The sequence below is a fragment of the Hyperoodon ampullatus genome, assembly GCF_949752795.1.
Source record: "Hyperoodon ampullatus genome assembly, chromosome: 20".
Classification (NCBI taxonomy): Eukaryota; Metazoa; Chordata; class Mammalia; order Artiodactyla; family Ziphiidae; genus Hyperoodon; species Hyperoodon ampullatus.
Window position 1 is genome coordinate 24,589,952 of NC_136933.1, and position 12,451 is coordinate 24,602,402.

Here is a 12,451-nt window from a genome sequence, read left to right on the forward strand (position 1 = left end):
TTTTAAAGGTGCTTATGGGGAAACTGGTATTTAAATATAATCATCCAAGAGAAAGGCAAAATGAAATGTCAAGTTTAAGAAAATATGCAGTTAACATCCTCAAATAGATTCTTTAGAGTTTTCCATGGAGGAGAACCCCAGGAAAAGAAAGAAGGCCAACGTTATGCTCTCCAGTAGGTTAAAATAAAGCACATTTCTCAGTGTCCTTCAAACTCTATCAGTGATCAGAGAAACAAAACAATGGATTTACAGTATGGCATGGACTAAACTGTGGCTTTTATTTTAAAGTAACTTTCTCTCCTCTAAATCACTGACTTATCGCTAATCATAAATCAGTTCTTCAAAGAAAAACTTCTGCTTAATTCACAGGTGAAAATAGAGTACTCAGGCTAAAACTGAAAATCCTAATTCCTGAAAATATAAAAGATAAAAACTTGTTACATGCAAAGGCTTGGAAAAAATTATCAACACCAATCAGTATTATCTTCTTTCAAGAGAAGGTTAATAGATTTCCTAAATGCCAGCTAATACAGGAGTCAGTGACTTACTTCATGGTTACAGAGGGTTTTCGTAAGCTGTTTCCGCTCCTGGGCATAGTATGCTGCCTGCTGGTAATAGAAACCAGGATTCTGAGTTTGAATAGCTGTCAACCCCAACTTGATAGCTTCATCAAATAAATCTCCAAAGGCCTGGAATCTTAAAGAAAAAAAAATCAAGAAATAAAAAAATGGAATGAAAAAGAAAAAGGAAAGAAAAAGCAGCTTACTTCTAGTAGGTATTCATCCTGGAATCATAACCTCAGCAGACTGTATCAAAATAATGCTACTGCTGAACTATTAAATGTGGGGATTTCTTTGTAAATACTAACACACGCTAATCGTAGGTTACAGAAAAATTCTTTAAGTCAACTCTTCTGTGTTAGCAGGTCTTTATAAATATACCATCAAGCCAGATGTCAACATAGTTCCCACCACTCAAATACATCCATGTTTCTGGGAGAATTTTCATTTTGGCAATTTTGAGTCATAAGTCTCAGAGAGCAAGGTCCATGTCAGCAGGGATACTGTCTATTCACTGCTATATTCTCGGTATCTAGACACATGGTGGAAACTTGATATATATACACTGAATGAAAGAGATGGTCCCAGGAACTAGCTAATTTCCATTAAGAAACTGTATGAATCAGTATCTACCATTACTGGGAACATACTTATGGTGGATCATTAAAAACCTACTTACTGACAAAAATCTTAGTTCGATTTAGAACCAAAGTCCATGCTAACTCCATTCCTCCAAACCCCAAGTATTTGTTTAAAAAACATTCTGAAGATACAGTTTAAAACATACTGTTTAGACATCCATGCAGCATGCTCGAAAGACAACTCTGCACTTCCGATTTTTTTCTTACACAAGTCGATGTGCTTTCGGAACTGAGCAATTGCGTCCAGTGGGGTGTTGTGCTGAAAACACAGCCTACATATCTGGAAGATGTAAAATCAACCCCGAAGTAAAGAAGAAAACCGAAGTCAAAAGGCGTAATCATTTGAAAATATACAAAAATTGAGACTAACTTTAAAAAGAGTATGGAATTTCCTTCTCTGAAGTTCAATAGAATTGAAGTGCAACAGAACTGATTTTCTCTATTAGAAAGGTTATGCTAAAAACAGAGGTTATATCCCTCTGATTAATGAAATAAAATTATTCACTATTTGTAATGAATCTATTCTATACCTTACAAAGTTTTTTAAAGTATAGAATAAAGAAATATTAAACCCAATGAAGAGCATAAAGACAGGCAAAAATGAAATATTTCCAACAGGTAACTGAGAAAGGACAGATTAATTTTCAGTTTTAGAACTGTCAGAAAGCTAAAGACTTTTTGTAGAACAATTAGAGCACAGTAGCCTCCATATCAAACAAGGATTACAGAAATTCTTGAAAAATTATCTGGGATGTTATTTCAAAGTAATAATCTATATGTATGTAGGGTAAAGGAAAAAAAAAGAAGAAACAAAGCCTAAATTTATTTCCACATGCTTATTACCACTTTTAATTTTATTTTTTTAGGTATAAGGGAATACATGAAAAGTTAAATCTCTCATCCATCCCTGTCCCTCAGCCATCCAATTTCCCTCTCTAGAGGCAACAAGCTCCCAGCATACATTTGGTGATATATTCTGTCCACAGACAAGTATGTGCATTTACAAATAAACTATTATTTTTATACAAATAGCATCACACTAAATATGCTGCTTTGTGCCTTACTTTTTTCACCTAACAATATATCTTGGATATCATTCCATTTCAATGCATGGAGCTGCTTCATTCTTGATAGTTGTATAATATTTCGTTGTTTGGAGTTATAATTTATATTGACCAGTCAGTTATTGTGGGGTTGTTTCCAACCTTTTCCTATTACAAGAGGCAATAAATATCCTTACATATGTGATTTGCAAGTCTTAGCACATACGTGGGATAAATTTCCCAAAATGGAATTGCTAGGTCAAAAGGAATATCCACTTTATTTTTATTTTTTATTTTTTTTTTTTTTTGTGGTACGCAGGCCTCTCACTGTTGTGGCCTCTCCCGTTGCAGAGCACAGGCTCCGGACACGCAGGCTCCGGGGCCATGGCTCATGGGCCCAGCCTCTCCGCAGCATGTGGGATCTTCCCGGACCGGGGCACGAACCCCTGTCCCCTGCATCAGCAGGCGGACTCTCAACCACTGTGCCACCAGGGAAGCCCAGGAATATCCACTTTAAATCTGCACTGTCATTGCAAAAATAGCCTCTATAGAAGCTGTACTAATTTACACTTACACAAGCAGTGAACAAAGTGTCCCTCTGCCCTTACATCACTAACCCAGTGCCAGCCTCTTTAAAAGATGAGTGTGGAAAGATTAAAAGCAAAACAAAAAGACTCATCTGCCTTCTGGGGGTGTCTATTTCTACCATATACAACCTTAAAATGCTCACATAACAGATATAAAAGTTTTCTCTAAGGGGAATAGGTACACCTTTTCTATGGCCGGCCATTAAACCAAGGAAGGCTTACCCAGTTCTAATAAGTTGCAGCTTCTAAAATTCAATACTGTAGGCAGCTTTCTTCTCACTCCCTCCTGCACCCACTTAAAAACAAACAAGACCCTCCTCAAGGAGTTTTACAAAGATAAAACTCCTCTAAATGAGAACTCTGGGACCATAGCTCAAAACCGAGCGTTACAATTAGGCTGCTAAGAACCAGGGTGCTCCTTGAGATAAAGGACATAAAATGGCATAGCATAATTCATCAAATACTCACTTTTCAGAGCAAGTGAGTCATCTGGATTTCCGAACTTTAAAAAGATACTCCAATATCTAAAGCCAAATTTTGTTTATTTGGAAGTAGAACTATTACCTTGTAGTTTATAAATCCTGCCATGGTCTTAATTTCCAGAATATTAGTTTCATGGGCTCTCAATTCATGTACAAGATTATAGGCGGTCCTGTAATTCCTAATACAGACATGGGGAAGGTAGTTAATTATGATATAAATTAATTTTAAGAAAAGATTCCTAAGAGCAAAATTATTAGAAATAACAGAAACAATATCTACTCAACATTTCTTAGCACTCAACAGCTCAGTAATGACATATACATAACAATCTCTGATGTCCTGAAAAATGATATATTGATTCATTATGTGCGGGAGGAATCAATGACTTTTCACTAAGAACAGAACCACTGTACACTGCTGTCATTAACATCTGCCTGTAACTGATAGGAATTCAGCTGCAAAATGAAAGTAAAGTGGAAAAGTGTCCAGAGTTACATGACAAAATTAACATTCTGTTAAAAAAAATTAGTATTTTTTTAAAAGTACCATGTTGAGCTTCTCAAATAGAAATTGTATTGGTGAAGAAGGTGCTATCAAGACAGAGATGAGGGGCTTCCCTGGTGGCGCAGTGGTTGAGAATCTGCCTGCTAATGCAGGGGACACGGGTTCGAGCCCTGGTCTGGGAGGATCCCACATGCCGCGGAGCAACTAGGCCCGTGAGGCACAACTACTGAGCTTGCGCGTCTGGAGCCCGAGCTCCACAACAAGAAAGGCCGCAATAGTGAGAGGCCCGCGCACCTCGATGAAGAGTGGCCCCCGCTTGCCACAATTAGAGAAAGCCCTCGCACAGAAACGAAGATGCAACACAGCAAAAAAAAAGACAGAGATGGGTCAACAGCTTTAAACCCAAGTATCTCCACAACTGAAACGGGTATCACTGGTCTCAGGTATGGGCTGCAGTGGGGATGCCCTCGGGGCAGCTAGCGCTGAAGGAGAGCATAGTGTGAGAAAGGAAAGTCTGATAGAAGATGGAAGGTAATGAGAAAATCTGTCTTGCTCCTAACTTCTCCACGTCACAATTTTCTTTCCAGAACTGTGTTTGAACAGAATTGGGATTGAGGGTGTTTCACTAATACCACAGATAAAAAATGAACTATATTAAAACCAACTAAAACTATATGAAGTTTGAGATTTACAGAACACAATTTGGTGCTTAGCACCTCATTAGCAACAAAAGAGAGGAGGTTTCTGCAATATTCCTCTGAATGACAGACTTATTTATTTCTCTGTTCCACCCTCCCATGTATATGTAGCCTCTCCCCAATTTTAGGATATATAGCTGGTTTTTATCCATTTGCTACACTGGCACTGTTAACCTTAAAAAATTGAGTTAAAGCTATTAAATTGTGTTTAGTAAAATAAAAGCGAAGGGATAAAATCCCTAACCACTGCCAACACATCTGCAACTACTCTTCAAAGCTCTAAGCAGAGCCTTAGAATGAAAAATGGGACTTCCCTGATGGCGCAGTGGTTAAGAATCTGCCTGCCAATGCAGGGGGAACAGGTTCGAGCCCTGGTCAGGGAAGATCCCACATGCTGTGGAGCACCTAAGCCTGTGTGCCACAACTACTGAGCCTGCATGCAGCAACTACTGAAGCCTGCATGCCTAGAGCCCGTGCTCCACAACAAGAGGAGCCACCGCAATGAGAAGCCCGCGCACTGCAACAAAGAGTAGACCCCGCTCGCCTCAACTAGAGAAAAGTCTGTGTGCAGCAACGAAGACCCAATGCAGCCATAAATAAATAAATAAATAAATTTTAAAAAGAATGAAAAATGATGCTACTGGCAGGTATTATAAACTAAAAAAAATTAATTAAAATAAAATCATAGTTGAATTGAATAAATGTACGATACACCTTAAGAAATTCAGTCTGATTCAGATAATGTTTAATACACATGAAACTTTGAAAATCAGTCTTAACACAAGGATTTTACTGAGTATACAAAGAAGAAGTAGGTAACAGAATGGGAAAAATTTTAATATGTTCCTTTAGATCATGAAATTTAATTAAATTATACCAGAAAGTTTTCAGACACTATAAAATTTACTTCTGATAATAAAATGGATATATTTTTTTAAAAACTCAAATACATTCCATTTAACTAGAAAAATTAAAGTGAATATTACAAACCTGACTCTAACCAACATAAACATTTTAAACTTAAAGTTTGGTTGAGATTCAGAAATTGCCACTACTATGTTATTGTTAACATAAAGAAAAATTTAGTTTGACAGCTGTTAGAAACTTACTTCAGAGCATTTTGTGTATCTTGTTTCAACTCACTGAAGAAAGCTATTTTGAACTGATGTCTAACAAATAAAAGCTGAAAAGAAGAATGGAAAAAAAATCATTATTACACATATTCTCTTAAAAATGTAAAAATTACAATAATGTTTAAGAGGAGACCTAAAAGTATGAAGGAAAATATCCAAAATTAAAGTTCAAGAATTATTCCAGTAAACAAGTGTAGTTAAGAAGGCTACCAAAATCTATCTTCAAGAGCTTTAAAGGCAAAGAGGACAAAAGACAAAATAGCTTTTAAAAGCTTTAAAAAAAAACTTCAGAAGCACAGAAGCCATTTAAAAACATCAAAGTATTAAAGACATTAAATCATCTCCTCAAAAATAATCCATGATGAATAATCTACTCTAGAATGCTGCTATTATTTCCTTCTTTAGGAAAAGACACGTACCTGGTGTGTTGTTTTATTCAAAAATTCTTTATGAGATTTCACTCTTCGAATCTCAGTGTAGTAATAAGTCTGTGCATGTTCATAAAAGGCGTTTTCTAATCTGTTAAAAAAGACCAACATTCAAACACTGAAGTTATTTTAAACCAGTGTTTTCAAGAATCATATTTATAAGACCTGAAAGTAAAATCCTGACAGAGATAATGTCTGCTTTACTTCCTGATTAAGATAAAAAGTAAAGCAAAATATAAGCTAAATTTTTAGATAAAAAAATCTAAAAAGAAGACCCACCAAAAGCCATTTAAAATTTTACAATCTAAGAAATAACTGATAAAAATAACTTTCTTATAATTTGTAAAAATTAGGTAATCACTAATAATCTCCTATTATTTTATAATTTTATAAGTATGAAAGAAACAAATATCTAATAATTAGATTCAATTATCTTTTGTGACTGACATTTAGGGTTTAAAGATTAAGGAAAATAATGGGAAAAGGACCAAAAATGAGAACTGGCAAATGAGGTGAAAATAACATTTGTATAAATTAAATCCTGCTTCATTCTATAACTATGAGACTACAGAGGAACCAAGAAAATTTGCCCAGAGATGGATAAACAACTCAAAGTTCTGTTTGTGAAAATTAGTACATATCAGAAGTATCTTCCTAGGGCATGAAAGAAAGCTGCATTGAAAGTCAGATAAGGATTGAACTTCAAGGTTCTTCCTCCTCAGAATAAAACAGAGTTCTGAAGCTGCATTCAAAGGGTTTAAATACATCTAAGAAAAATATGAAAAAAAATGAAATAAAATGGAATAGTCAAAACTTAAAAAATTCAGTATACATTCTAGGTTACTTACCTTATAATATAGCCCACAAGGTGGTCCGTATGGGGCAGTACAAACAAAGACTTCCCCGAGAGTTCACACGCATTGCACAAGGCTGCAGCCCTTTCTGAAGCAATGACATCTTCTCCTGTTGACAACAAGTGCCATAAAGAGAGAAAATAATTAATGCATTTTTTCTAAATGGACATTTCTCCAAATCAGTACAATATAATTAAGAAAAAAAACCCAAACCACTTTTCACCACGTCTATAAGACGCCTGGAATCCTTGAGAGCTCTGTGGGGTGCTTAGAAGTTACACAGTACATATATGTTAGGAGAACACTGTGGAATTTTCTACTAGGCCAAGACAGGCCAAGTAATGCCAACAGATATACCGCATAATTGTTTCAAAACCGTAACTAAAAATGGAAGCAATAGTTCATGAAAGTTGTTTCCAAAACTATTTAAGATGCTTCAAGTTTCAAGATAGAAACAAAAAAGGTATTTTGGCTTCTGAAGTCTGAGATGGTAGAAGATATACGCATTTGAAACCAGGACATTTTCTTATAGGAAACTAGAAATGCTACAGCATTTTTCTTTGCTCTATTGCAAATTAAGAAAAAAATTTTACGTAAGGAATATAATTTCAAATAGATCTCAGATAAGCAAAAAACCTTCTTTTTTAAAAATCAAGTGAATAACTCTTCTGTCAATTGACATGTGCCTCCCTGGAGGGAAGGGGAAGTAGGGAGCAGGACTTGAGCAGATCTGCACTCTCTAATGTTTTAAATTTTTACAATAAGCATTTACTCATGCATTATTGGTACTTTTTAAAGTTAACACACCATATTTCCCATAACTGAATGCGTGAAAGATTTCAACATTAAAAACTATGCCTCCTGGTAATAAGAATTGGGGGGATAAACCAATCAATTAGTTATTAATTAACCTTTTGCTACCTGGGGGCAAAGGGGTTTTCTTCTGAATCAGAACCACTGCAACTTTTGTGTTTCTCCCTTGTAAACTCTGCCTGCAGTGGAAAAAATAACAATAAAATTAATTAAGTAATTAAACTGTTTTAACTTAAAAAATGTATTCAAGACTACATAAAATACAAGCTTTACAATTCAAAGAAAGACAAATTGCAACTTAAAAACCCCAAGATTGGGGGAACTCTTTTCCTACATACAAAGAAACATACATGCCACAGTGATTTAAATTTTAAAAGTATCATCTCAGATCAAGCTTCTGTTCCTTACAAAAATCTGCTTTAAAGGCAAAAGTTTAACATATACTTCAATGTAAAAGTTACACTACAACTTATTTCTTTATAGTGATATATTAGAGTAGTCATCCAAAAGAATTACTTTGAAATAAATGGTGATAAAGCAAAAAGTGTTTTATGAGACTAAATAGCAAATCACTATATCTCCCCCCAAAAAAAATTATAAATGCAAGAAGCAGCATTTGGAACTTCAGGTCAATTTGTCTTAGAAATTTCTTCACATTGCTTACCATTCCTTAAGTTAATATTAATGCTACCTGTTGGAAGTGAACAGGTTTCATTGAAGGCCAGTGAGCCCCAAATGACTACTGCAGTCTTAACGGCACTCAACTGCCTTCGACAAATGTCAGTAAACTCCAGATGTGAGTCTGACCCAACACAGTCAACCTGACAAACGGGACATACCTAACTATTTCCACTCTGGTCGCGCACTCAGACTGCTTTTCCTTCCACTGGGGCTCATCCCAGTCTAGTTCGTAGAACACAACCACCAGGGCTGGCACCAGATTCAGATGTTTATTCATCCAGCCTGTCTTTAGGATCCCTTTGGGAATGTACCATTCATACGAAGTTCTCTGCAAACATTAGCCAAAGTTGAAAAGAGGTATTGTGACAACAAGAGCAGCAGAAATCACCTGTTGTGGAGTGCAGGCGCTTTCTCTGTATGTATCTCATTCAGTATACACACGCCGCATTTCTAAGATGAGGACATTCAGGCTTACAGAGATCAGGTAAGAGCTAGCAAGTACTGGAGGTAGAATCTCAACCCTAGAGCCAGTACCATTTCCATTTAAAGACTGACCAAAGCCAAAGCATTTCTAATGATGTCCAGGCTTTCAAATACCCTGGAAGTAAACAGCCTTCTTCCCCATAAATTCTACTTATATTCCTCACCATCCCAGATTCCGTTCTTGTAAAAGCTGCTCAAATATTCTCTAAAACCCAATATGGTTTCGTCTGCTTCAAGGTCGTGTCACCAGGATGGCATGACACCTCATTTGTGAGTGAAAGAAAAAAATGAAGGACAATTCTTAAATACAGAAGCATAAGGGCACTCACTGGGGGTCAGCACTAAGTGTCACGTCCTGGGGAGGGGATGCCCTGAAGAACCCGGGTGAAATCTCAACTACCCCAAAGCACCCACACTGGCCAGACTACTCCAATTCACGCTGGTCCAACGGTTATTCCACGTGAGGAAAGAGAGGACAGGAAGGAAATCTGACACAAAACACCTTGGGAACTCAGGAAAGAACCAGGAGGAAAATGAGGATTCTGAAGAATGAATCCAGGAGGAAAGGGGTGGGTCATGCTGGGCCGCTGGTCTTCCCTGACACAAACACCACACTAAAAAAAGTGTGTAAGAGCCAGGGGTGCTATTGCTCCCACAGTTTCAGAGAAAGCTCATAGTTCCTGGCACTGGGTATATGAAACTGTGTCTCTGGTGTGTGAGTCTCAAACACACGCAAAAGAATCAGCAGGTGACCGAATCTACAGGTCCTACGCTCCCCCAAGTTTAACTGAGGACAGCCAATATTGACATGCTTAATAAACACCCCAGGTGATGATATACTTGGTCCAAAGACCAGTCTGTCAGAAACATTGCTGTAGGGGGGAAAAAAAAGTAGGCAGTTTATTTTAATCAATGTGTCTTATTAACTGACTTTCAGACCAACCTGAAAAGATTACAATAAATGACAAATTAGTCAATGTACACAACCTTCTTAAAAAGCAAATTGACATAATAAGCAATATACGTGTATGAGTTGCTATTATTAATTCACACTATCATCATTCTAAGTATTTTTTTCTAAGTAAATCAGAGTCTCTACCATGATGTTCACTCTAAGTCAGTTTTGAACTGAATACCCCTCCTACCCCACACTGAATAAACTGTTTTAGTTTATGTAGAACTCATCAAGGACAGAGAGTATGTATTATTTAAATTTCTATCACCAGCCTGTTGCATAGTTCCAGGTACTCTAAACCAAAGCAAGTGCTCAAAATATGTTTGTGAAATCAAACCAAACTGCAGACTATGGATTTTATAATGATACTGGCAATGGTGAGTGGGGAATGTGAGACCTTCCTTTTAGAGAGGCCTTTGTTAAAATTATGGAGCCTTGGGGTCTCTTTTTAACAACAAATAAAAAATGGAAAGCCTAGGCTCATAGGATAGAAAGCTTAATAATTATAATTATTCTTCTGGAGTAAAAAAAAAAAGGGGGATTATTAGATACATCTGTAGTATATTACATACAGGAAAACATCTGGAGTTTTCTTCATGCACCACTGTAACCATACCCTTGATAAACTCAGGGGTTTTCCTGCACAGATATAAGAACAGAAAAGATACACACACGCAAAGAAAGAGACAGACGGAGAAGGAGAGTCCCCTTGCAATCATAATGTCATTACCTTGGGTCTACATTTGGGATACTCATGGTCACCTGGGAGCACCTTGAAAGAAATCGGTACCCGATCAGCCCTCCGATTGGCACAGAAAGCATCCCAGACAGCTCGATGGACAGCGTTATAAACCACATCCAGGCCCGTGAGAGTAACAAAAGCCATAGGCCGACAACATAATTCCACAGGGAAGTCCCACTGTGTGGGGCTCATGTTCAAGGTGTCAGGAAAATTCTGAAATACAAATGTTAATACGTTAATAATTAATTTCTTAAAAGCCCACATCCACATCTAACATATGAACCTCCACCATTTGAAAAACATTACAAAAAGGCGAAAGTCTTTGAGTGTCTATAAACTGTCAAGCAAATCCAAAAGAACAGAGCAAAAGGGCAAACTTTAATTCTTGAATTGGACCTATTAAAATTTAATAACTATTGGTATAATATTTTTTTAAATCTTTCATATACAAGGGTTGCAGTCAACTTTAAGACAAATCACTATTTCTAGTAACATCTCAAAACCACACAAAACTTTGGGATAAGCAGACCAGGAAAGCAGGAGGGTGATCAAACTACTGATTTCAGTTATAAAGAAAGACAATGATTGACTTACATATACAATAAAGTGCAACTATCTCTAATTTCTCTGTAATTGCTAACATCTAATTTCTGATTTCCTGAGATATCATTAAAATAATATGCTAATTATCTAAGTAGCTATGTTTTCTCATTTCTCCACAATTAATACAAATGTACTACTTAAAGGAAAATCTACAAGGGAAAAGCTAATAATGAATGGAAACCTCTAGGAGGACATGTTTCTACTGTGCCCTTTAGCTGAGAAGCGGTCTATGTCAATCCAAGATGCACTACGTTTTGAAAAGCAATTATATAAAAGTGTTTATTGCGAACAAAATTATTATATTTTAAGAATAATTTCTCATTTTCAAAAACATGTATCATATGGTTGGTTTAAAAGGTGATCTCCACCAGTATATCATACAGGCCTCAAATACAACTTCTGTGAGAAGTTAGGAGCACTTAGGCCACCACTTGATCAGCAAAACAGTATTTTTAACTGAAAAGTTAATTTAGTAAAGACTATTAGGCTTCTCACACTTAAGTACTGACGGGAACAATGGCTACTAGATAATTGGTTTGGAAAGCCTATCAGAAATGACAAATGTCCACAATAGACAGAAGTTTTAGAATTGCTTAAACAGATATTCTGAGGACAGGATTAAGGTATGAGGGCAAAGGACTGCATGTTCAGAAACAGATTCTAGTTCTAGTGAATGTGGGGTGAAAATAAAAAAGAGATGGTCAAAACACAATTTAGGTACGACTGCTTGATCCCAAAGAGTCTAGATTAGAGCCCTAAACACCCACTTCCTTTAATAACCCCAGAGGCTCAAGAGAATTAGCTGTGTCCTTTAAATATGGAGCGGAAATAAGGGGAAACAGAAATGACGTTTAAATCATTTAAAATCACAATCCTGTCCAAGAGAAATGTAATATAAACTACATAAATAATTTAAAATTTTCTAGTAGTCACATTAAAAAAGAAAGGGATGAAATTTTAATAATATTCTACTTAACCAATATGTCCAAAATATTATCAATTCAACATTACTATAAAAGTTATTAGTGAGATGTTCTACGTTTTTTAATACTATGTCTCCAAAGTCTGGTGTGTATTGTACACCCGGAGCACATCTAGCCTATTTCAAATGCTCAATAGCTACCTATGGCGACTGGCTACTATACCAGACAGTGCAGCTCTAAATTCCAGTAACTCTGTCCCAAAATAACTGTACGAAAATTGTATCAGAAATTCTTGCCACATTGTACCTTAAAAGCTTTGG

General features: G+C 36.4%; 1 protein-coding gene across 1 annotated transcript in view; it reads right to left on the reverse strand.

The window, feature by feature from the left end:
- The window catches only part of TRAPPC11 (trafficking protein particle complex subunit 11), a gene marked incomplete at its 5' end in the record, with an annotated part of 38,297 nt that extends 27,500 nt beyond the window's left edge, over window positions 1-10,797 (reverse strand). The window contains 9 exons of the mRNA XM_079726519.1: window positions 549-696; window positions 1,348-1,481; window positions 3,396-3,492; window positions 5,626-5,699; window positions 6,069-6,168; window positions 6,926-7,040; window positions 7,853-7,923; window positions 8,584-8,753; window positions 10,594-10,797. Coding sequence (XP_079582645.1) covers window positions 549-696; window positions 1,348-1,481; window positions 3,396-3,492; window positions 5,626-5,699; window positions 6,069-6,168; window positions 6,926-7,040; window positions 7,853-7,923; window positions 8,584-8,753; window positions 10,594-10,797 — 1,113 coding nt within the window. The remainder of the gene's footprint in view (window positions 1-548; window positions 697-1,347; window positions 1,482-3,395; window positions 3,493-5,625; window positions 5,700-6,068; window positions 6,169-6,925; window positions 7,041-7,852; window positions 7,924-8,583; window positions 8,754-10,593) is intronic.
- Between the last annotated feature and the right edge of the window lie 1,654 nt (window positions 10,798-12,451).